Genomic DNA, 25,554 nt, shown 5'->3' with positions numbered 1-25,554 from the left:
ATTTATTAGGTGAAGGCTTATCTGCATGCAGTGACTGGCCTTCCTGGCTGTGTTCTTGGCAGCCTTATGGTGAGTTCTGTGATGAGCTCCCAGGAACCCACTATCTGTCTGTTTCAGTCAGTCATATAATATAAGTCATGTAATACCCCAAAGCAGCCACAGGCTCTTAACAATAGAGTCTAATGCTACACCTGTGTTACGTTCAGATACACGTTTGCCTCCTAAATGCTTTGAGAGTATTATTGATACTCTGTTCAGTGTCTTATGAGATACTGAAGATTTTTTTATTATTATTTTTCTTGGAGGTTGGAGTGGGGATGTGTTTCTGTACCCATATCGTGCCTCTGAAGAAATGGTCATCAGTGCCGACATAAGTGTTCTTTGTGTTTCGGTTACTCACTTTTCCCCTCTGTGCCATCCCTCATTTGGGCTGATGACAGCTGGTTGTGTGACAGCGTGATGCATCAGGTCACAGAACTGATCCAGCTTCCAATAACCTTAAAACTGAAAAAAAAAGAATCCCAGTCTTTACTAGGTTATCACCTGCCTTGCTTTCCAGTCTAGTTTATTGAACAGCCACAGAAATAGTTCCTTGTTCACAAATACTGAGGAAACAATGTGGGAGAGGAATCAAACTGTGAATGGAAAGGAGAGTGGGTGCTCTTTATGCCACCACTTCTGCTGAAATGCTTGTCAAGGTAACCCTGTGAAGAACTTAGGTACATCATGTGGTTCTCTTCTCCTATGTTTACAAATACATATTTTCAGTTGTATTCCTCCTCCCTCTAGCCCAACACTATAATAGTGCCTTGGACAATTAAAAAAAAGTTACGAATGAGATCTAGTAATCACCCATTAAAGAACCAAAATACAACGTTTTTCTCCCGTGTTTTGCGTGTGCATATTCATAACTGATCATTCATTCTCTCTGAATTTTTTTTCAAGAAGGAAGTACCCATTTTAGGATAAATTTTCTGACAACTCTGAAGGAATTTGCTGATAAATAAGAATGACCACAGAAGGTCACCCTTTCCCTATGATTTCTGACAGTATGCTGAGCTGATAGTGTATTTCCATCTTCCTAATACTTTGGTTGTGATTTTTGTCTGAAAGAAAAGGCAAAAGCGGTAAGGAAGGTGCAGAATACGTGATATGTACTCTGAATGTAAAATGATCCAGAACGTAGAGCTCAGAGTTTGTCCTCAACCAGCCTTCAGTGGCATATATCATATAGAAACCTGCTGTTCTGGTGTATCAAAAGATACAAGAGAGTGGATGTAATTACTAGATAGGTAAATGTTAGAATATCAAATAAGAATAATAAGAAGGTATTACTGCTTGGTGTGACAGCAACTGTCACTAAAATATTTTGTCTTATTTATTTGGTATTCATTTCTACAAAAGATGACGAAAGCTTGGGAACAGCTCTGAAAAGAGCTAAAAGAATGATTAGAGTTAAAAACCCACCCAAAATTAACAAATTAATTTATCAATGACAAAGGTCAGATCATTAGCAAGTTTTCCTATAAATAGAATCTGCACATGGAAGACATTTCTCTTAGTAGACCATCCTTTAATCTAGGAAAAGCAGTTCAAATCTAGGAAGCAGTTCATGGTGCTGGGAAGGTGGTAGCATTTTGACTACCTCCGTTGAAGTTTGTGTAACATGTAAAACACATTTCATTTACAGCTGGAGATTCAATAGGAACCTAGCTGCTGGCATCTGAATTTCTTTTCATACTACCCCTTCCCTTCTGAGAGTCCAGATGCCAAATAGACTAACAACAGGTACTTGGCCAGCGTGTACAAACTCTAGAATGGACTCCCCTCCATTAGTTATCTCGGTTTAGTTAGAAAATACTGACCTAATTGGTTTTTCTTTCCTACTGATAAGTAAACCGTAATAATCTCATTTATTATACTGATTTTTTTTGTTATGTACAGAAAGGCCCATGGGCCTTGTACAGGTTTAGTCTTGCAAGAAGTTTCAAAATGTCATTCATCTCTACATGTATTTCTTTACACAGCAATTCTAAGTTGGTGCTTCTTTTGCAGTGCTTACTCTATGAGCATTTAAAGAAATATAGCCAAAAATAATACAAACCCTTGGGTATTATACTACTCAGGAGAAGTTGTACCAGCTTTTCTCTTTGACTCTGCTACTTAAATTGTCACTGGAAGGTAATGAAACTTCAGTAATACGCTATTAAAACCGGATGCGCGTAGCTAAAAAGAAGTATTTTATAAGTTTGTTTTGCTAGCCTGTAGGTGGAAAGCACAGTTGAGATCACACTTCTCAAAATATCAGTTGATTGCTGTACGGTACCTGTTTGTCTGTTTTCTGATTGGGTAGAGCTGTTGCTGGGCTGATACTGTTTTGACCAAAATTAGAAAGTCAATATAAACGAGTCAAACTAGACTGCCTGCTTTTTTTCACTTCTCTCTTCTGATTCATCAGTTGTTTGTTTCAAATTCTTACAGCCTTTGTGAATTGGGGGTTGTGCCAGCAAAGGTGAAAGCTCTTAGTGGTTAGTCATAAATGTTCATAAAAATTTGTCTTGATGACATTTAGATGCTAGCAAAAATAGGATGCCTAGTTAAAAAAAAAGTGGAAGTGGGTCCTACAGAGTGATCGTATTAAATACATGGCTACGAGAACCTATTCCTCACTTAGGAGACTGCCTGCTTGTCATATTCAGGGATAGCATTCATCTTCCTGACCCTAAGAGGATGTTATTGTCAATGTCTTGTGGCACAGGCTTAAGACCTGAAACTTATTGATGAAGGCATGTGTGAAAGAAGGATTTGCTGCTTGCACATCTTTTTTCCTTCAGTATTAGTATGTGTAATTTAACAAGTTGGACTGTGCCTGGTTAACTTACATTATTAATACCAGGAAGGATTAGAATATCTGTGAATATAACTTTTATATTTGAAGAAAACCAGCATATAAATTGTTTAGCAAAAGTCTAGGTTAGTGCCAGTACAGCAGTTGAGCAGCTCGGGGTAGATGGCCGTGCTGTACTTGAAGAAATGCCGTTGCTTTACCTGTACTGCTAAGATAAAGCAGTGGACTTTTTTTTTTTTTTGGAAATGAATAGGTTTTGATGCAAGTGGCAGAGGCAAGTGTTTTAATTAGTTTATACTTTGGTTAGTTCAGACTTACAGAATTTATTTTTTTCTTCTTCCATACAGGTGGATAAGAAAAAGATGGGGATGTTGTTGAATGCCATTCAGTTAGGATCCACTAGTCTTGCAAAAAAACAAAGGCTGTTTCTCAGTATGTCCAAAATGAAGCAACAAGAGATGTAATTCTATATCTATATCCCACTGAAGGGCAGGGATAAAAAGTGCTGTAAGAGAGCAACTTGGTTAAATCACAAGATCTCAAGATACAGTATAAAAATAGAAAGTAGGTCTCACTTAGCAATGATAAGAATAAAAGGGTAGCAAGAACACACAAAACCAAAATCAGAAAAGAACCCCACCAGAGCACAAAATGAGATGCAACTAGAAAGGGACATAAAAAGAAACAAGAAAACTTCCTATAGTACCTTAATAGTGAAAAGGCAATAAGGAAATAATTGCTGCAGTGTTCAGAAGAAGATGAGAATTATTGACAGATGCCACTGTGAATAATGAAGTGTGGAATGCCTTTATTTGGTTCTTTTTCTGAAAAGGTTAAGTATGATCAAATGATTGATCTGTACTTCAAATGATTAATCTGTACTTCAGCCTGAGTTCTTTTATCACTAAAAAATGAGCTGGAGCATATTTGAGTGTCTTCAAACCAGCTAGGCCTGATGAAATTTACCCTTTGGTGTTTACAAAAGGACAGAAAGGGATAATGTCTCTGGGATTCTTGAAAAATTACATAGGATGGCAAGGCTGTATGACACCTGTCTTTAAAAGGAGAAAGAGGAGAAACAGGGCAATAACAGACTAGTTAGTTTACATTACATTTCTGGTAAAAATCTGGAACAAATAATTCGGCTATCGTGAAGTAATTGGACTTAACAAGGAAATAAGTGAGAAATAACATGGATTTAACAGTAAAAAATCAAGGGGAAGGAGTTTAATCTCTACGATGGATAGCAGTCCTAGAGAAGAAGAGAATGTGGTCGACTTTGGCCATCACAACTGACATTTGTTTACTTGCAAGATTAGTAAGCTCTGGCCCGTATGATTATTCTAGTTATATAAAGTGCTGTTTTAAGATGTTTTCAGATTACTGTGGGCTTGGTAAAAATAGATGACCTATACTAAGTATATCCCATATTACCCCAATGCTATACTAGTTCTGTCAGTTGTTTTTGATTTCTTCCGTAAATGGTGCTATGAAAAATAGCATAAAAAATTATTTCTAGTTGCTGTATTTGGCATTCCTTCAGTTGTTCTGGACCTGCTATTAACTGAATTGTGAAGCAAATTAAGTATTATCTTCTTTTTAAACAGCTAATAGATTCTGATATTTTCCATGTAATATGGTTTATTTATTTTATTGCAGGATTTGGTTATCCGTATCATCTTCATTCTTGGTAATTTAACAGAAAAGAATAACCAGGCCCGTGAGCAATTTTTTAAAGAAAGAGGAAGTGTTAACACCTTGATATCATTATTCCAAACCTACCACGAACTTGATTTGAATGCACAGAAACGGTACCATGAAAGAGGAAGGGAAGATAAAAACCACCCAAAGCATCCTTCGGAAGCAGAAGATGTTCTGATAAAACTGATAAGAGTGCTGGCCAACCTCTCCATTCATCCCAGTGTAGGAGCAGCTCTGGCAGCTGCCCATCGTATTGTAGAATTACTTGTTACAGTACTAGGTAATAAAATCTGGTGTGTGTGTTATCTTTCTTCAGTCTGTAAGGAGAGTTTAGAATTTTTCTACTTGACCTTCTTATCTAGGTTGAGCCGTAACTAAATCGGTTCCATTGCTAAAATAACAAAGCCAATCTGCTGATGTTCATAAACTGTTTTATCTAGAATGCCCGTTTGAGACAGTGGAAGCATTGCTGCTTTGGTACTGACATTTTAACGTCTGGGGAAAGACGTTGTAGAAGTGTTTCATTAAGTGATAAGATTTGCAGATATGATCATTAAGGATAAGGAAACATTTTATTTTACGTCTCACTGAGGGTTCGTATTTAAGGGAAGTCCGTTCTTATCAGGTGCTGCATACATGTGTTTGGTGGTGGGGTTTTTTAAGCTTTGCAGGTTTTGTGACTGTTCTGGATTAAGTATTCTTTTTCTCTGCACCCTTAACTTTCAGCTTCCTTGAAAAACTTGCTCTTATTTTTCTTCTTTTTCAGATTTCCAACCTTATTTATTTCAGGTGGAAGAGAGCGTCCCTTTCCTTCCAAACGCAGGCTTAGAACTCCAGTTCCTTTACCACTTACTGATCTCTGTAAATCTGATTACAGACTAGGACTGTGCAGTCTTTCTCCCCATAACAGAGTTTAGCAGTGACAAGATCCGGCTCAAAGAACTCAGTATATTTTAGTGTGTGATGAGAACATTAAATATTATGTAAAGACAATCAACCTGATTATATGTTAGCTTATGAGCCTTAGCCACCAGCCATGGGGGATTCGAGAAGGCAGACTCACAACTTCATCTGTACTGTCCTAAGCCCTGTAGGAGCCTCCTGGGTTGGAATTGTCTCAATCATTGTGTAAGCGCTTTTGAGCCTCAAAGCTTCTCCCTGCCACTCTCCCCTCTTCCTGGGCACTGTATCAATTATTTTACTACAAAATGTTCTCTCTCCCTGTGAATTTACCCCTCTTTTATTTCCTTCACTCTTGGTTTCTGAGGCCAGAAACCTCAGATAAATCGGTATATGCAGCTTTCAGACTTCCTGGTGTAATTTTACAGTGCTTAACATTCTGTCAGGAGCATTAAGAGAGAGAATCTTTCAAATATTGTTGAAGAAGTCTCTTTTTTTTTTTTTTCTTTCCCCTTTTTTTTCCCCATTTTTCATTTCAGTATAGTAGACCTTGGTATTTGTTGATCCCGCAGGCCTATTTCTGCATGTGTATTCTCCTCGGTTCCATCTTAAAACAGCAAATAGGATCTGTAAAATGTCTTAACTAACTAGATTTTAAACCATGTTGCCTTCGTAGAAGAGTTGGAAAGAGTGATTTTTGTATTGCCATTTTTGGATCAGCTGTTCCTGTTAGCTTCTGCTGTATTACTGAAAAACAGAATAGTTGTTTGTAATAGTGGCCATGTCAACTATGATTCAATTTTCTTCTGAGATATAATGCACTGCTAAGTTAGACTCATGTGCGTGTGCGTATCCACATACGTCTTTGTGTTTTTTTACTACCAGAATGCAAGTCAGTTGATGACTGTGAGGAGTTGGTCATCAATGCTGCAACAACAATCAACAACTTATCCTACTACAAAATGAAGAGTTCTGCTGTTCAAGACAAGAAGCTACACATTGCTGAAAGTAAGGACTTTTAAACTAGTACTTTTTGTATAGCTTTCTGAAAGTGGAAGTTATTCATGCTATATTTTAACACTACAGAAAATAAAGACACTGATAATGTTTTGTGGTATATTGCAGGAATAGAAAGTTCATAGGACTAAATTCTTCCCATAATGTTTTCTCATTCTTTTGGAACATAGTTCTGTGACTCATGTGAAAATAGTTAGGTGGCTGACAAAACCTCTTCTTTTCCTCCCAAAAGGAATTTGCCATATTGTTTTCTGTTTAGCAATTTTTGCCAGACTTGTTCAAAATCCACATATATACCGGAGCCAAAATAATCATGTTGCTTTTTACTTCTAATTGCAGTATGGTAACAAAGTTGTTTTTTTTTTTTTTTTTCTTCTTAGTACCTTATAAACTTGCAAAATCTGATTTATGTCTGTTTCTGGCTTATAAACCCATTGGCAGTATAGGAGTTGTGTGATTCTCTCCCCTCTGACAGTATGGACAAATCACATTTTAGTGATGTGTAGGAACTGCATCTGAGTTCTGGGACTCATTGTGTTAGTGTTATACAAAAGACAGATAGTCTGTCTTGCATACGTTTCTGTCTAAACAGACAAGACATGGAGGAGAGATGGAGCCTGAAGTTGGCACAACAGGTAGAATGGGGAGTAGAAAAAAATATTCTGGCTGTCAACCTAGTGCCCTGACTGGTAGACATCATCTCTCTAGGTAACAGTTCTGCTGTTCTGGCACAAGTCGTTTTATCACCCATAAGCCAGCTGTCTCTTACTGGTGGTCAGAGAAATGTGGAAACAAATGACTTCTCTGTCTCTCCCATCTGCTCTCCCTCTCCTGTTAAAAACATGGTTAGCATGTGGAACCAGTCCCATCACCTTTCCTCTGCCTGAACTGAGGAGGGAGGAGACCTTTTGATGGAAGACCAGCAGGCTTCCTCCTCCAGGAGACATTTTGAGAATACTTGCTGTTTGGTACAAGTGGTGAATCCCGATGACAAAAAATAATGATGTCAGATGTCTGCTTAAGACAAGTTCAAAGCATGTTCAGTATTGGACCATTCAAAAAAGGAAGTAATGGGAATGAAGCCAACCTCTTTTCTATATTTCTCTCTCTCACTTTTCTGTGGTAGAAGGGTTGACTGATTTGAGTCCTTTATATGATGGACTGATTTCAGTGGTTCACTTCATTCTCACAGAGGATCGATAAATGTAACTTCTGTAACATCACTCCTTTGCCGTGCACGGAAAACCAGCATTTCCTAGGAAGAGTTACCATCATGTAGAAGGTCTCATTCTGTCCCCTGAAGTTACACGCTAATTGTATGTGAAACCGCTAAGCAGAAAAGCAGCAAGCAAGTAAATACTTTGGACCAGGGGCAATATTAAGTAGCTGTTCAGAGAAACTGTGTTTGCTTGTTATAGCAGCACTGAGGGAAAATAGAGCTAATGTCAGAAAATAATGTGAGTTTTAGGAGACATCCCACCATAAGACCATCTGTTCAGGATCTAAATCACTTTTCTTATATATTACAACATTTGTTTCTTCTTTGTCTTCCTGCATTTTCACATGAGCCCACTCAAAACAGTATAGCAAAACTGGCTCCCATTATTACAACTGTGCTTAGACTATCTTCGTAACTCCTCATTTGTTCCTTTGCATTTAGCCCCATGTTGGAGCTCTTTGTCTCATCTTCAAAGCCCTGCACAGTTTATCTCTTGTTCTACCATCACCTCAACCCCTTCACTGCAACCAGGCAGATAGACAACTGTTCCCATATATTACATTTATTGCCGTTGCTGCTTGCATTCTGATATTTATGGATAAAAAGCCAAGCACATGTTTGTGGTATACAAGTAATTGTTTTTATTTCGTTTCTCTGCAAACCAATAGTGCTTTTAAAGCTGTTAATGAGCAACAGTATGGATGGAGTTGTAGAGGCTGTCAGAGTCTTTGGCAATCTTTCCCAGTATCATGAGATCTGTGACTTCATCATGCAGAAGAAGAGTGAGTTACTTTTGCATTTGTAGGAGTCCTGTTTTTAAATGTCCATAGTTCTAAAAAGATTGTTAATAAGCTGTCTTAGTTAAAGGGTGGAAGCAGTATTCTCTGATGTTTTGCAAGTTAGGCAAATGTTAGAATCCGAGAGTTATCGTTGTAAATACGGTTTTATTTCAGTTTCATTAAAACGGAAATATTGGAGCAGGAAAAACATGCCATGGTGCCTTCACAAAGAAAAATACTACAAACCCCCTGTTTTTCCTAAAGCTCTTAATTCTGAAATTTCCCTTCACTCTTTCAGTTTTTCCAAATCCTACAGGTTAGTAGTGATATGATATAAAATAAAAATCCAGCTAAATTCCCATTTAGCTCCATTATCACAGATTTTTGATTCCCATGTTCAACAGCTTGTTAGCACTTTGTAGCATGCATTGAAGATGTTTGACTGCCTCAACACAGAGACCTCCTGTTTGCCTCTGGGTGAAGTAGGATACAAGTCTTCTCAAGTCCTTTTGCTTTGGGTGTCTAAAGAGCTTTGGGAAAAACGGCAACTTCTTGCTATCCATAGAAAGTGTGTCATAAGTTTAATTAAACACCAGTTGACTGTACATTTTTTGTAGCTACCTCTCAGTGCTGAAAGCGAGGTGATATGCCATAATATACGACGCCTTCTTTTCAAGGGTGGGCATACCACCGCTTTTGGGGGAGAAGGTATCCGCAAAGGGATAACTGACACTTAACTGGTGGCTGATGAGCTGTCTCAGTCAAAGGACAGAAACTCAGTCAAAGGGCCCACCTGGGAGAGACCGTGGTGTCGGTGTGCCAAGCTCAGGAAGAAGAGCTAAGGGCTGCCTCTCCATTAGGCAAGCCTGACTCCCTCGCCGGGGTTGCCTTCCACTGCCTGCTGAGCTCAGAACAGCATGTGCTGCGAGGTGCTGCACGTCCAGCCTCTGCTTCTCGCCCGTCTCCCGCAGGAGCCCCAGGCTGCAGCAGTTCCAGCTGGACTTGGTGCAGTCTAGGGCAACCCCGCCACTCATGGAGGTAAGAACTTCCCTCTCTGAGTGCCAAATGCCAAATCCTAGCGGTTTCTGCCGACCGTGCAACTGAGAGGAGGGTGATGCTCTTAAGAAATAAGCTGTAATTCAGTTTGCTCGACTTAACCTCTTCTGGTTGGATTTTCACATTACTTTGGTGTATTTTTATAACTAGAATTTTGTATGCGTTGCTTTGAAGAAAACTGGTGTTCAGCATGACGTAATAATGGCTGTTACTCTGGGTCACGTGCCTACTCTGCAAATGTCACAGTAATATGCTACAAGGTTAAATTTTGGGGTAGGGTATCCTGCATTTGACTGCTTTCTAAGTATACACATTTAATAAGTATCTTGTAGTGCCACCTGCATGGTAAGTCCATCTTCCCAATAATATTGTTTCCTTCTTTACAATCCAGTATACAAGTTCATGATTGCTTTGCTTGACGCCAAGAACCAAGATGTCTGTTTTTCTGCCTGTGGAGTTCTGCTCAATCTCACAGTAGATAAGAACAAACGAGCTCTTCTGATGGAAGAAGGAGGAATTGGAAAGTAAGTTCCTGATTATGCTTACAAAAAGAAGACAATTTTGAGTAGTTTAGACTGAGTTTCAATCAGATTCTCTTCTCTTTTACTGGGCCAATAGCTGGTAATAAGGATAAATACTTAATAGATATTCAGCATCTAATGTTCTTCAAGAAAGAGCCTTTCATATTCTGTCGTATGTTTTTTGCAAAAGCGTTAGAGTGGTTAGTGTACTGCAGAGCCCAAAACCATGGAATAAACTTCCAAAGATCCTCCCAATATATACAGCAGAGGAGAGTACCGTACAGCAAAGCAACTAAGGCATGGCTTTGCAGTAGCTGCTTATGTTTGACTTCACTGGATCCTATGCGGGCTACAGTTAACAGGCACCATTAATGTGTACCCGTGGTAGGTGTGAAGGTTACTTCAGGAACTGTGACATCCCACGTGGTCTCTTGCGATTTTTGTAACTACTCAGTACTGTAGGGAAAACTGTCTGATGTAGCCATGCTCGGGAGAGCATAGCTCCTGAGTTTCCTCTCTCTGAGAGTTCAAGTTTAAGGTGCTTATATTGTAAATGGTATTAGTTCTTGAAATACCGCTGTGGATGCCTCACTTGCGGCTTTGATGTACAGATGATAGCAGATCCAGCTTAATTGGAGCAACATGAAAGGTCGCGTTCCTGTGCTTGTTAAAGCAGTTGATACAAGCCACGTTTATGAAACAATATGCCTAACTTTGAAATGCTTTCCTGTTCATACATTGTGTAATTACTTTTTTATACAGTGTAAACAATGCATAGTCTGCTCATCCTTCCTTCCCATGTTCTAGTTAACTTACAAAATATAAAGCTGAAAAGAAGAATAAGTTACAGGGAAATTGAATAATAAACGTTAGAAATTTCTTTTATATAGAATATAGAACATTCTGTAGAATATAGAATTATACAGAATATAGAATTTTCTGTGCTCTGTCGGAAAATTCGTGAAGAAGGAAGGAAAAACAGTAACAGTACGGAATAAATCTAGAGAGTTTGCAAGTGATTGTTAAGGAGGTCATCCTCACTGTGCCAAACTAGCTCTGTGGATTTTTGGAAATGAGGTTATGTACCAATATATAGTGGCCCTAATAAAACATGGAATTAGTCTCATCAGGGAGTTAAACTTCAAAAAATTAGGGCAAGTTCTTTTGGCTTTTCATTAGATGCCTCCTGGTCTTCCACAATGACTGCCTTCAGAGAGGAGAGAAAAAAAGCAAACCTCCTTTTGATTGCTTTTCAATTACTGCTATTTTCAGCCATACCTGAATGTAGTACTTCTCCTGCGTTCCCTTTACTAATCACCAGCTTATAAATCTCACAGTGAAGTGGAGAAGTAAGGGAAAGAGGGGGTCACAGGGCCGGGGAAGAGAACAGCGGTGAAGGATTACTATTACCGAGGTCACCTGCAGGTGAAAAACAGCATTTACTTTCTGCTGCCCCAGGGCTTGTGAACGCTGCTGTTTGGTAATGGGAACTCTGGATAGATACTGCGTGTCAGCTGGTGCAGGCAGAAAAGTTATAGCTTAATTTCCGAGTCCTGCTTATGATCTAGCCTGTGTTTTGGTATCTGCAAGGAAGTGAGATTGGGAGAAAGGTCAAGAACCTAATGGTTCTTTGTAAAACTGGCATTTCTGAGAGGAGTCCGTTGGGAGTGCAGGCTGAGGAAATGCAGGAAGGGGTGAGATCTGCAAAACAGTCAGACTTCACTGAATGTAAGAGGTAATTCTGTGAGTCATGAAAGGAGCAAATTCCTTTGGATTTGTCTTCTGGTCAGATCCTCTGATGCACGATAAGCTGGATATTCTGACTGAAGCTTTTTCTGCATTCATACCATCTTTTGCAGATGAATTATTGGTGCCTGGTAAGGTTTGGCTCGCATTGCAATCTTTGCTGCTCTAGTGGTAGCCACAGATTTGGGACAGATTGTCATGGAATTTTAGTGTCTTTGAGATGGCTACATTTGTGATGTACGTGATTTGAAATTGGTCAGTTGGGTTAAAAAGCTATAGGGGATGGACAGATGCAGGCAGGCATACGCGTAGATGTATAGACAAAAGGCATGTTCACATCATTAGGGAAGTAGACTAAATGAAAAGGGGGGAGTTACTGAGGAAGAAAGTAGGATCTTAAGCTTATTAACATAGAATTTTCCTGCAAACTTTCATGGAGTCAGCATACACTTCTAGACTGCCAGATTTTGAAGGGCTTAGGAGAAACCTACATGGAGCAAACCACTGTTTTTGTTTGACACTGACAGGTTAGTTGACTGTTTACAAGACTTTGGGCCAGCAGACTGGCAGTTGGCTTGTTTGATATGCAAAACCCTGTGGAACTACAGTGAAAACATCACAAGTGCAGCCTCATGCTTTGGAGAAGATGCCAACACGTTGCTGGTGCTGCTCACATCGCTCTTAGGTGAGATTCATCATCTTGGTCTCTTTTCCTTAATAAGAGAAATAGGAGCAAAATCGAAGCAGTGTTAGTTTGGGTGGGAAGTCCGTCATGTGGCTTTAAGTGGTTGGCCGGCACGGACTATCCAGCAACACAGTGGTCTACTGCCATTCGGCACATTCCCTCAGATCTTACAGATTGCCAAGGTGGAATTGGCCGCCGTCACTCCCCACTCCAGTTTGTCTAGTTCGCCGAGTGCCCCTAATGCTTTTCACCAGTTGCCTTTTTGCCTGCTTGAGCCAACTTGTCCCGTAGACCTTCAGTACAAAACTTCCTTTTCACTGGATGTGGGCCCTTCTGGCCTCAAAGGTCCTTGCAGGTACTGACAGAAGCAGGGGCTCGGCTCTGATGCATGGGATTACTGTACAGCACCGGGCTGGCGGGAATATGGCTTTTTGCCTTAGTTGGAGGGCCGTGTGGTGCGACGGGACGAGCCTTCTGCTTGTGATAAGAGTTCCTTGGCCGCCCTTCTTCTCTCACCACGATCTCCTTGTGGGACAGGGCAACATCCTGACAATTTCTCACCTGCTCCCTAAAGCTAGGCAGGGTGTGCTCCTCCACAAACACAGGCTGAAAGGTGCCTGCAAGTGAATGTTAAGACCCTGATTCGCTTACCCAGTTGGATCTTTTCATCTGCACGTTGATGTTTGCTTCGAATTCCACCGAGTGTAATTGCTCTGTAATAGTCCTATAGTCACTATATTTAATTTTCCTCCTTTATTTTATGAGCACTGCGTTGGTTAGGATTTTATTTTGGGTAGGTCATTTGCGATTATATTTCTAAAATATCTTTAAAATGTAAATGAAATTGAAGCAAGCCTTAACTAATTTTGATTTAGTTTTAATTGGAAATTTACTAAAGCTGTATGCGTGCTGTGAAGGCTGCGTGTTAGTCAGACCCAGATAGAAAGTGAGATCCCCCGGTCTCTTTTGTTTGTAGACAATCAGAAAAGTGAGTGGATTTGTGAGGACTTTTTTCCAGTTATAGCAGAATTACTGTTATTCATTTTTTAATCATTCCTTGCATCACATTCCTTGCTATGGTAGAGCATATCTTAACGTGGGCAGTAATTCCATCTATTTTTCTGAAAATACTCAGTGTTTCAAGATCATTAATGCGCTTTTTAACATTCTGCAGCAGAACCGTAAACTTTACAGCCACAATCATCCTTGAATTTTCTGGCATGCAGCAAGGAATATATGTCTTTATTTTGGAAGATTCTTACTTATTTTTTCCTCTGCATTTAACACTGCTTATTCCAGCAATTAATTTGACTGCAGAGTGCAGGCTGGGTAGTAATTGGAATTCTCATTAACTAATACAGCTTTTGTGAACCGGAATTTCGTGGACAATTGCAATTGTAATGCAACTGTAATGACAATTAATTAAAAATATGTCAGAATTAAATCAGAAGGGTGATCTTTCTTCACACTGCAGTCAAAAGAGTAGCTGTAGAAAAAGCGCATCCTGTTAATTGGATCTGGTTTCTCTTGGTGTGAAGAGCCAACAAATTTTAGTAATAGCAGCTGGGTAATATTGGCCTACATCTTCCTCCTCCCATTGTATCCCGTAACAGCCTTGAACCGTCATTGCTCTGATTCTGTCGTTCAGGAAGCAGGAGGCAACTGCCGACAGTCGGTGGACTGTACTTAAGCATCAGCACGCCCTCAGGAAGTGGAAAAAGCGGCACGTGGCACAGCAGACACCTCGCCTCACCTGCTGTGCTTGGCCTCCTCCCCTTTAGTTTTCTTTCCTCTACCTGGCACAAGATGACAGAAGATATTAGGGAGCCAAAAGGGAGTGGAAATAGTCTGAAAAGATGTTGGGCCCGAGAAAGGCTGGACAGAAGGTGACATTTGTTTTTTCTTTTTCCCTGCCTGATCCCAGCAGCCTGGGGCACAGTGGCACTGCTTTCCAATGGCGCCGTCATTTGCCTTCTTTCAGCTGCTCTTGAGTTGCACGTCGCTTTATTGGCTCAGAGCTTCTGGAGGCTGGTGTTTCCAGGCCCCTGGCAGCAGCTTTGCCTTGCCCCAGTTCCTCAGAAGTATGTGGAGATGAGCCTCTGTCTTGAGAACATTCTTCTGTTTGGTCACTTAGTGAAATCTTCTTTCTGCCTCTCTTTTCCTAGACTTTTCTTCTGCTCACCTTTAGCTCCACTACCCATTCGAGAAGGTTATTTTGGAATCTCCATAAACGTGGACTCTTACCAGAGTTACAGGGATGGGTAGCCCTTGCAGACTAGAGTCTGTACTCCAGTTTTCAGCTTCCCCCATCCCATGCAGACCCAACGTGCTTGTCTTCTTCCTGGGCTTGCAGCCAGTTCATATGCTGTTTGGCCAGTACCCAATTTCGCTAGTTTTGAGGAGGGTCGTGGGAAAATTAAATTATCTGAGGATGCACAGCTTGCATGTGGAACACTGATCCTCGCTGATCCCCAGTTGTTACTCACATTCCGCTTTGGGAAGTCGCCTGTTTTGGTTCAACACTTCAGCTTTTGAACTGGTCCTGACCCTTGTTCTTTTAGGCTGGAATTCCTGACCTCAGTGATTCCATAAACATTCAATCAACTTCTGGGGGGCACAGGCACTGAAAGGGAGAAATGTCTCTTGCTCTGTGTTAGAAGATAGCTAATTTGTGTAGAAAAATCATTTCAGGAGTAGGCAAAGCAATTCTGCCTGAAAACAAGACCCATAATCCCTTATCTTCCTCTTCACGATTTCCCACTTCTCTGCTATTGAGATTCATTATACTTATGTTGGGCTACTGCGCCATTGGATGGGACAAGAGCTAATGGGCACAAGTTGCAATAAGAAAAGTTGCAATTAAGTATTCGAAAAAAGAAATTTCCACCATGGCAGGGGTCAAGTATTGGCTGTGCAGTCTCCGTCCTCGTAGATGTTCAGTACTTAACACTGCACGGACCAGAGCAACCTCATCTAGGGTGGCTCTGCTCCAGAGGTCCTGCCCAACCTAAATTATCCTGTGATACCATCAAATATAGATCTGATGTCTGAGGCTGGATTTTATCTCTGATTACAGGGTTTCTTCCTGCAGAGATAGGACATGTCTTCCTTCTTGAAAGAATATGGGGGGTTTTTTTCTCTTTATTTTATTACAAAAAGCCCCTAAAGTCAATCTTCTTGACTTTAGAAGAAGAAACCCTTTTGGAATCTACCTCACAATCAGCATCTCTTTAATTTTGATAATTTAGAAACACTGTAGTGACATAGAAGTCAAGTATCGTTAGCAGTTGTGGTAACTTTCCATGAAATGGAGCCCATCTCCATGCAAGAACGATGTCATCTCCTCCTGTATAGCTGTTGCAGCTCAGGCCATATGCTCTCCATAGGCACCTTGGCATTCTTTCAAATGGGAATAGTTACTGTTTGAGCGTCTCTCTTCTAGACAAAGTTTGACTCAAAATGTGGGTAACTGAAATTTCTCTTCAGCTCCAAGTTGTCTTTTACCTGCTGTGAACGCGCAGTAAGCTCCCTGACAGAGTTATTTATGTAACAGATGGTGGCCCACTGGGTGCAGGATTATATCTTCATTCTAGGTCCGTTTCTGGCCTAAAGGCAGTCAAATATCCTTTCTTAAACTGTATGAAAGCATTCGTTCAGCATCATCAGTTGTGTTTGTAGATTCCTGATTCAGGAGCACGTTTCTGGTTGCAGACCAATTTCTTTTGTCTGTAAGGGTTTGTGCCCGGCAAAATGGAGGGGGAATAACGAGCGATGGCTTCCTTTCGTTCCTAAGATTGCTTGCCTCTATTAAGAGCGTCGCGTTATTTATGAAGTTTGCGAGGAAGGGAGGGCATCAGTAATACAGTAACCAGTGTGGTTCATGTTCTTTAAGGATGATAGTGGATACGGTTTGAAAGAGTCTTCACGAACTAGACTGGCAAAGCAGTTTGTGCCGGGCAAAACATGGTTGTAGTTGGACGAGTTGATTACTTACTTTAGCAAACCTGCTGGCAGTAATGTTAAAACCTGAGTAGTTTCCAGGCAGACAGTCACAGTAAATGCTTGATCTCGGAGACAGAGTTTAGCTACAGCTGTGAGGTGTAAAAATAATAGAGCCTGCAATACCCTTTCCACTGTTTTACTGACCTCGACATCCTTTATCTTCAATTAAAGCAAAGTCCCTCAGACAGTGGTGCTTAGTTAACTATGGAGCTGTTTTTAAGCCATCAACATACACAACTGATAAGTTGTCCGTGCTGTGATCAAAAAGTACATGGTTGGGTCTGTTTTTATTCCGAACTGATGCTGATGTTTTCCTTGATTACAGATGAAGAGGTAGCGTTGGATTACAGCCTCGACACAGATTTAAGGGACTACCACAAACTATATTGGGAAAGAGAGTTCAAACCTGTGGCAGAAAAACTTCTTGACAGAATTCAAAGCCATCAGTCCTGTCTTCCAGCTGCGACTATTACTCCATTTTAATCAGTCATTATTTTTTTTTGTGGTGTAGATTGTACAGCTTTATATTTCTAATATCGCCGTACATTGCCTTTAGTAAGCACGTTGGAGAGTGTGGCAATTTAATTTTATAAAAGCCAGTAAAGCCTAGCATTTATATACTGGATACTATCTTTTGAGAAGCTTGTATGAAATTTTTGCATGTGTAATTACTTTTTACAATATATTTGAGCTGATCGAGCAGCTCTTCATTCAGTGTGTGATTTGTCTATTAATCGCATAGTTCCTTGGCTGGGAAAATGAAACAAAAGTATTTGCTGAACTTTTAATTTTTAAAAGGTAAATTGCCACTGAGTACCTGGACCTCTGTGGTACCAAAAATGCTGTCAGTGGTCTGGGGAAAGTGGCTCCCTTTCCCATTGGAGATCCCTCTTTCTTTACCCGACGCTGTGTGGCCGGGGTATCCCAGCTCCTCCCTTGGCCCTCGTGGGCTCTAATTCCAGCTCTGCAGGTAAGAGGCTTTTCTGAATCGGGACTTCACATCTCAAGGCAAAACACCCGTATCCCTGCTGTAAGGGAAGATTTTAGCTGGCTTGGTGTCGTCTCCTTTCAGTTGTTCCCACATTCCCAGGAGCTGCCTGTGTGCCTGTACTTCTCAGATCGTCTCGGCCAGCCGTCTGCCCTGGGCTCATGTCTCCATCCATGGGGCAAAAAAAAGGCTCTACATCCTTCACGTTCCTTCTGACTGCTGCTGCCTTGTTTATTGCTCCGTTTTCATCGTTTTAGTGTGTAGAAGTCCCTGCTTGTAGCCCATGGATTAGCTCAGCAGGTGCATCGCTGGCCTCAAGCATTAAGAGCCCCACTGGCTACAGAAAGCTTTACAGACCTGACCCATTTCGCTCTTTTCTGACCTCAGATTACTAAGAATAAACCACTGTGCAGGGGCTGCCCAGCTCCTGGCTCCGATCCTGAGGGTCAGCCGCTTCCCACTGCGCTCTGTGTGCCAGGAGAGCAAGTCTCCAGCCTGGGAATCCCTGCAGAGAGGCCGGAGGAATTTGTTTTTCTGAGGCAGCATTTCAGAGCTCCCTCAGTGGCACCGCCGATACCTTTGGCAGTGCCCAGACCTCTGCTTCCAGGTGAGGAGATGAAGTGAGGAGGCTGGGAAGCAGAGCAGTAAGTAGAAGGGCAGGGAAGCTTTTTTCCTGGTGTAGGTTCCTGCTTCTACATTTCTGGGGACTTCTTTACTGTTGATGGAGCAGGGGAGGGGGGATTTCGTAGTCCAGGTTTTGGAAGTGGTGAGGAGGAAACTTCAGTGAAGGTAATGAAATTTGCAACGTTCCTTTTGTCCCAGCAGCTCGGGTGTTTCTTGTGACCAGCAGGACTCAGCCCCGCCGTGAATCGCTTGGGGAGCACTCGGGCAGCCTCCATCGCTGCAATCCGCAGGAGAGAACTGCTCAGCAGTTCAGTGCGGTTTGGCTCCGACAGCAGCTCTGCTGAGCTCCAAAAGATCTCAATTATCATTCCTTCTTTTGCTATTTTAATTTGAGCTGAAGTTGAGAGGAAGATAAATGGCTTCAGTGCCTTGTTTGTTTCTTGGAAAGAAGAATGGATTTGCTTTCTGGGGGCATTAAAGAAAGGGCGACGGGTAAGTACTCGCCTGTGGGGAGGGAGCTGGAGGCGTTTGTTCTTGGCGCTCGCACGGAGGCCAAAGGCAGGCGAAGAGCAGGCTGTGTAACGCGGGGTGGGGGGGGATGCAGTGGAAAAGGCCTCGTGGCCAAGTCCTGTCAGCAGGTCTGATCAGAACTGACAAGCACAGAGCATCTGTCAGGGGCAGCCTGCACCTGAGGTTTTGCCCGAGTCAAGGTGGATCGGTAGGCAGTGAAGATCTGTTCAAAGAAAATGCGAGTTTATGATGTCAGTCATTACTGATCAAACTGTAAATAGGGGCCTGAAGTGCTACCTCGGGTCTCCTGCAGCACAGGGGAAATTTGGGTATCCTGTAGTGGAGCCCAAAGCTGGGGCAGCCGCTGTGTGTGAGCTCTGGCCTCGTGCTCGGCGTTTGCCTTCACCGACCTCGGGAAGAGGCGCGTTCAGAGGCGCTGGGTAGAGCGGTGAGGGCAGCAGAGGCCCCATGGCACCCCACGGCAAAACCCAGCAGCGGCTCCCGTGGAGCTGCACGGGCCCACGTCTTTCACTGAACAAAACTTGTAGGTAACAGGAACAAGCCCCCGGCGCTGAATTTCTCATGTGTTCTTGTGGCTTCATCTACCATTTGGGTGTCTTTGCTACAAACTCCAATGCAGAAGCTCTCTTCTCGTTTCAGGAGCCTGTAACTGTTTAGTGACCAAGTCCTTGGCCTCTGTCACGCTGCTCTTTTTTTTTTTTTTTGGGGGGGGGGTCAAATGTGTGCGCGCGCATGCGCACAGAGTTTTGAACTGAACCTACAAAGAAGCTGGCAAGGCCGGGGCTGCTGGGGAGGGCTGTTAATTGCCGCTGGCGGGGCAGATGGCTCTGCCACACTTCTCCAAGCAGACTCTCAAAAGAAAATCCTGGTTTTTTGTTTTTTTTTTTTTTTCTTTTTTAATAGTGTCCCACCTGGGCCCAGGCAGCAGCCAGCTGTTTAGTTCCCTTCACTTAGTCTCCTTCCATGCGTTGCCAGGCCTTTTGGACAGGATCCCCCGCCCACACGGTCTGTGGGGTGAGCGGCCAGTGCTACCCGTGCCCGCAGCAGAGGAGGGCAGTGCCCACCCGCCGGTGACCGAGGCCGTGCGGTGGCTTGTCCCTTGTGCCCTGCATCGTGCACAGCTGCTGCTCTGTGCAGCCATCGCCACTTTCATGCAGTATCTGGTGACTTAACCGTTGTCTTATTTTTAGAGGCTGGCCCCACCAACTTCTTTGGTTGCCACTGTGCTTAACAGCCTTCCTTGTTCTTTTCTACTAAGGACCGCGAACACCTCGGCATTTTTCATGGAAAATCCCCAAACCTTTTCGGGCTTTTTCTCCAAGGTAAGTAGCTTTGTGTGTAGTCAGGACTGTCCGTGTGTTGTGCCAAGCGCTCTGTTTGAAAATGTGACTGTGTTAAGCCACTGACAGACAGACACTCGCTCACTCTGCAGTGTTTGCTGCCTGAAAAGGGAGAGGGAGGGTGCCTGCAGGTACCTGCACGTGGCTGGAGAGCACAGGATGGAACCGGCCAGTTTAGGCTTCTCGGAAAATCTCATGTCTACCTTTGACCTCCCAAAAAGCGTCAGGAGACTCAGGTGCTGCAGAAACTCCACTTACAGACTGGAAAGACGCTTCTTCTGTGTCCTTAGGCATAGTTTAGCTTTACGATATGCCCTTAAACAGGAAAGTTTTGCTCTGTTTTTTGGAACATTAAAAATCCTGTATTTTTAGTTAAGAGGAAACACCAGATGCTTCCTGTTAGTCACAATTTTTGACAGTTTATTAATCTTTCTCCCCTAGCTCTTTTTAGATATTTTACCTTCTTGGACTGTAAGCTTAAAACTGTTCTCAGAATGTTCTCTAGTAAGAGAAACCCGTCTGAGCTGCCTGAGAAGCAGGCCCGGGACAGAAATCTTCATTTAAATCTACCTGTGAGCTTGGGAAAAATCCATTTCTTTCCTGCTTTACAAACAAGGCTCCGACCTTCCTATAAGCAGGTAGGAGGTCCTACGTTTGAGCGCATTGTAACACCACACCCGCACCCACCCCCGGTTACAGCTGGCTGGAGCAGTGTGGCCAAAAGAGTTTGTCATTCCCTTGTAGCAAATCCCCCTCCCGGTGCCTCTCACCATACAATTCCTCAGGCCAAGTGCCCGGACCTGGCTCTCCTGCTGATGCCAGACATCCTCTTGGCACTAGCCTTTGAAAATCAGCAGCCTCATGTGGAACTAAGTTCAGTACCAGAGGATTTTAAGACCAGTTTAACTCTCAAAATAACATTTAGACCTAGTCATTGATTATATAAACATACATTTGGAATCGCCAATCATGTCACCCCCGTTACCTGTGAGGAAAGAGAAGACCCTGTACAACAGAGTATACTGAGGAAAGGATGGAGGACTATGGGAAGGATGAAAATCAGGAGTATATGAGAGCTGTTCCTACTATTGTTTTAGTGAAAACCTAAATCTATTTTTTAACCTTTGTGTTCCCCCATCACTTTAGACTCGGTTGCAAAAAAGTCACGGTTTGTCATTTTACATGTGTTTGCTCAGTTTCTGTCTCAAACATTCTGAAACTGTCTTTGAACCAGTAAGTAAACCAGTAAGAACAGAAGCGTAAAGTTAAACCAGACAAAAAACACCAAGAGAAAAAGTTGTTACCTTTATTTAAAAAATACCAATAATACTGACAAATTTAAAAAGCAATTCACACTCATACAAAAGTATTCATGTGTTCTCCAAAACCACTGTATATTAAACGTCAGCATTTTAATCACGTTCTGATTTACTAAAAATAGATGGTTTTTAGCCTAGTTATTTAAGCAACTGCAAAAAATCAGTAAGACCAGCGTTGGGCATGTAATACAGTAGGACTGTTTGGCAGTCTAGAACAACATTCCCACACCTTGTCCTAGCTCCTGGAACAGGTATCGGTTCATCCTTGAAAAAACAGGACAAGAAGCTACTCGACACTTGACGGAGTCGGATCTCTCAAAAGCTCTGAGGACTCAAGTCCTCTTCTTTCCATAGGAAGACCATTGCACTTTGGAGCTCACCAAATAATGCTGAACAAATGTCCTGTAGCATTTTAAGGCTAAACTATTTGAGAAAATTGACTGCTATCTTTCAAATTATCAGTGTGGACAGAAGAGGTTTAGTTCTGATTAAAGAAAAAAAAGAAATCTAAATAACAAGGCTTTTTTTGAAACCACACACAATAAAGGCTCAGACAATAGCAGTGCTCACTTTCACTTTTAGCTTAACTGGAACAGCCTGTGTCTGTTCACTCCACCAGCACAAATAGCAGCATCAAGATTTTCTAAAATTATTCTCAGAGGGAAAGCAAATGTCATCAAGTCCCACTTCTTGTCACGCTCCAACTCCCGTAGTATTTGCCTTAACACAAGATCTATATATCTATCGTTTGCTATATTGCCACAAGTTCATAGAGTGTCCCGTGCTGTCTAAAGCCAAAATACCATGAGCAGGCAGCACTTCTGCACGACCCTGTCTTTTCAACTGCCAAGCGTTCACTGCCGAGTGGCGGCAGTGATATTCCAAACACGGAAATAATAGCTGAAACTAAAGGAGTTATGGCACAATGGGCATCTTAACTTTTAGCTACCGTTGGTCCTGAGGCTTCGTATCTTCCTCTGCCACGCTGCAGCTGCAGAACATTCCAACGTCGACAGGCAGCCGGAGACATCAGGTCATATAGCGAGTAATAGCTCTCAGAGCATAAAGTAGTTCGGCTTGCATCCGAGCTTCTACCAGAAGCAAATTTACATGGACCTTTGGGAAAGGAAAGAAGTTAAGCTTTATTGGCGTGCTCACAATAACGCACCCCAGCGAAAGGAAGGCTGTGGGGCTGTGGGTTTCATATTAGTGTTTGTGGGGGAGGCGCTTTGTGTTTCGGCTACCCGCGTCTATCTGAGCAAGTGCTGTACGCAGCACTGCAGCACGGGGCCGCAGCGGGTCACAGGTATGCCAAAGCAGGGCCTCTGGCTACCTTCAGAGGAAAAGGTAGTCATCCTGTAGGAGATCGACTGCTTTAGCTGGAAAAAAAGTGGACCAGCTTTCAAGCACATAAGCCCTTCTTCAGCAGCAGACTATGCATAGCCTGAAAATAATTAATTGTTCAAATTGAGATTAATAAAGTGAATCGATTAGTTAAAGGCAAAAGGGTGGCTGGTACCCGTGGAGCGGAGGGGGCTGTTAGCAAAGGAAGAGGCCATAAGGTCGTTTGCCCCTGTGGGACAGAGAAAGCAACACACAGGTAATTATCACCTGGACAACATGGAGCAGTTAGCTCAGGGGAAGCACAAGAGAAATTGTAACATGCCATAAAACTCCTGTCTCTGCTGAGATAGAAGTGTTCAGCAGCTACAGGAGGTAAGAGTTTTTTCCCCCAGCTCATCTCAGTGTCCCTTTGAGGATGAGATCAGAGACCGTGGGGGCAAGGGGGTGAAAAGCATTCTCTCACTGACAGCAGGTTGGCTCTCAGTTTGTTCTGGCATGTAATGTCTGTGTTTGGTTCCATTCGCATGATTTCCATGAGGACGGATGGTGACTGCATTCAGTGCAGGTACATGTATGATCCTGGGATTTTCATGGCTATGGAGATGCAAATTTTTGGGCTTTAAAGGATTTGTGTGCTTGAAAAACTCGTCTCTAACCCTTAGTCTAACTAAAAAAAGAAAAAAAAAAAAAAAGTCCCTGCCCATGGCAGGGGGGTTGGAACTAGATGATCTTTAAGGTCCCTTCCAACCCAAACCATTCTGTGATTCCACTTGAACAACCTTAATTCATTGCAGTTATAGTACCCCTGTTATAACTGGGTATCTCTAAACTTTCACAGGGAGTTTCGCAAGAAATAGAGCCTCTGATGATATGAACACTGATTAAGGCACATTTACATTTCAGCACCGTATCAGCATGCATTTTAAGTCGTGCCTAGAAATCTTTTTCCAAAGAAAAAATGGAGGATGGGAACTTGATGGAGCAGACATGCAAGAGTTAACAGCAAGAATTATTACTGGGAGGTGCAATCCAGACTGTAACCCAGCAGCAGGACTTTAGGCTTTAATGCCAAGTAGCAGCTTTGGGGCCATTTGCACTAAAAATGACGGCAGGACTGCAAAGCCCTTGGGCAGCAAGCGAGCGGCTCTGCGTCGAAGGCAAGGGATGGACCTCGCATCACCTCCCTGGGACACAGGGAGCACCAACCGACAGCGGAGGAGAAAGCTGTAGTCACAGTGACGCTGCGCCATTTGCGCCTCTGACCTCCCCATACAGTTCAGAGCTTGCGCAGTCTGTGCCAGCTGTTAGCCAGCAAGTGTGCAGCTGGAAAAGAAAAATTATGTCTTTTGGGAAGTACCACACCTCCTAATGAGTTTACTGAACGCAAGCAGAATCCCATCACATCAGCTAAAGCCCTATAGCGGGGTGGCTGTGGCTGTTAGTGTGGCAAACAGATCTACCGGCTGCGTCCCTCAGCAGGCACGCAGACTGTTACCTTCTCAGAGTGTTCAAACTGCCTCCAGAAGCTATCATACATTCTTTTTGTGGTCTTTTCAGGAGTGCAAACCACAGTCTTGATATAAACTTTAAAGCTGCGGTCCAACAACTGATTAATTTCACCATAGTCATAATCATCGTATCTGTTCGGAATTGAAAGAAAAACACTTTCATTTTCAAGAACGAGGTATTTTACTTGCATTGCTTCTAACTTCCTATGGCAAAATAAATTTTTGTGTAATTTATACCACTACTGGCCCCTCCCCATAAATAAAACTATGTTTTAAAATACGTGCGCATTCCTCAATGCTTTGCTTCAATTTGAGAAAGAAAAAAAAAAAAAGGCCAATGCTAACATAACAAGTCTGATGTGTATAAAACAAAAGTAGTAAAACTGACCTTATTCCAAACATACAGTGAATATAGTTCCAAATAGCTCGTCTTAGCATTGAGGTATCCACATCTTTGTGCATGGCCATTGTGTTGTAAGTCAGATTATAAGCGATATGAAACTTTTCATCAAGTAGTTGTCCCACATCCGGGTAGAGACGATTAACCAAGGAATAGCCATGGTCTTCCCAGGAATAATCCTTAGAATAAGTAAAAATGCAGAATGGAGCATTTTAGAAATGAACTTGTGAAGGTCTAGCACTTCAATGGGATTTATCTCAGGGCAGACAATGAGGGGTGGGGCAGGGGAGGGCTGTTCATTTGCTTGCTTTAAGCCTTCTCATCCGTGGGGCAGTAAGTGCCAGCACAGCAATTTCCCGTTTGGTACCTGGCGCAACGGACCGATTTTGCACTAAAGCTCCTGACAGCAGCCCCCGTCCTTGTTACCTGCACGCGAAACGTGGGCACGTGCATCCCATGTCTGGAGAAGTCTTTGTAACCATAGCTGGTATCCTCAAAGTGACGAGACACATCTCTTGTTGGTGCCGATTCTTCATCTTCTGTTAATTTCAAACAGAATTTCACACAATTTCAGTACAAACAAATTGGAAGTGTACTAGCAGAACTCAGAAGAATGGGAGTAGCTGTGCTTTTTAAATGAACACACAGTTTCACTGGACTACATGTATGAAAATTCTTTGGTACAGCTCAGTGTAACTGCAACTGTGGTTTTTAGAGGCAACTCCATGAAAAACAAACTCAGATTCTTTCTTATGGACAAACATCTTTTTCTCCCTTCTTTTGTCTACCAGTCTTCAGCCTATCCCCTAAGGCTACGGGACACTTTGCTCCTAATTCAAGGAGTCTGTAAAAAACGTCAAAGGAAAATCGGTTTGGGAACAGAGAGCTTATTAAAAAAGAGACCTCTAAGATGTCCATGCCAAGTTCATTTTAGAGGAAACTCTGTTGAAGAGCCCACAACAACCCTCAGCTCGTAACAGGTTAAGTATTATCTCACAGTCATCTGAAAAGTAATGTTTCATACAC

At 42.4% G+C, this 25,554-nt stretch overlaps 2 protein-coding genes across 20 annotated transcripts in view; one reads left to right on the top strand and one right to left on the bottom strand.

Moving 5' to 3' along the window:
- ARMC2 (armadillo repeat containing 2) overlaps positions 1–23,633 on the top strand; it is a 114,305-nt gene extending 90,672 nt beyond the window's left edge. For 8 of the 12 annotated variants that reach the window (XM_063329814.1, XM_063329823.1, XM_063329822.1 and 5 more), the window contains 8 exons: positions 4,508–4,829; positions 6,335–6,457; positions 8,354–8,467; positions 9,912–10,044; positions 12,315–12,472; positions 16,800–18,578; positions 19,521–19,939; positions 23,459–23,633. In XM_063329814.1, the coding sequence (XP_063185884.1) occupies positions 4,508–4,829; positions 6,335–6,457; positions 8,354–8,467; positions 9,912–10,044; positions 12,315–12,472; positions 16,800–16,957 (1,008 nt within the window). In that variant the 3' untranslated portion in view covers positions 16,958–18,578; positions 19,521–19,939; positions 23,459–23,633. Of the gene's footprint in view, positions 1–4,507; positions 4,830–6,334; positions 6,458–8,353; positions 8,468–9,911; positions 10,045–12,314; positions 12,473–16,799; positions 19,296–19,520; positions 19,940–23,458 lie in introns of those variants that run through there. The other 4 variants (XM_063329818.1, XM_063329816.1, XM_063329824.1 and 1 more) reach the window with 4 other exon arrangements.
- Positions 21,250–25,554, bottom strand: part of SESN1 (sestrin 1) — an 81,142-nt gene continuing 76,837 nt past the window's right edge. For all 8 annotated transcript variants that reach the window (XM_063329825.1, XM_063329827.1, XM_063329833.1 and 5 more), the window contains 4 exons: positions 24,955–25,067; positions 24,517–24,707; positions 24,116–24,260; positions 21,250–22,392 (listed from right to left, as the gene is read on the bottom strand). In XM_063329825.1, the coding sequence (XP_063185895.1) occupies positions 22,306–22,392; positions 24,116–24,260; positions 24,517–24,707; positions 24,955–25,067 (536 nt within the window). In that variant the 3' untranslated portion in view covers positions 21,250–22,305. The remainder of the gene's footprint in view (positions 22,393–24,115; positions 24,261–24,516; positions 24,708–24,954; positions 25,068–25,554) is intronic.

Source organism: Chroicocephalus ridibundus, chromosome 3 (genome assembly GCF_963924245.1).
Source record: "Chroicocephalus ridibundus chromosome 3, bChrRid1.1, whole genome shotgun sequence".
NCBI lineage: Eukaryota > Metazoa > Chordata > Aves > Charadriiformes > Laridae > Chroicocephalus > Chroicocephalus ridibundus.
The sequence above is the reverse complement of the archived record's forward strand: the minus strand, read 5'-3'. Positions and strand labels throughout refer to the sequence as shown.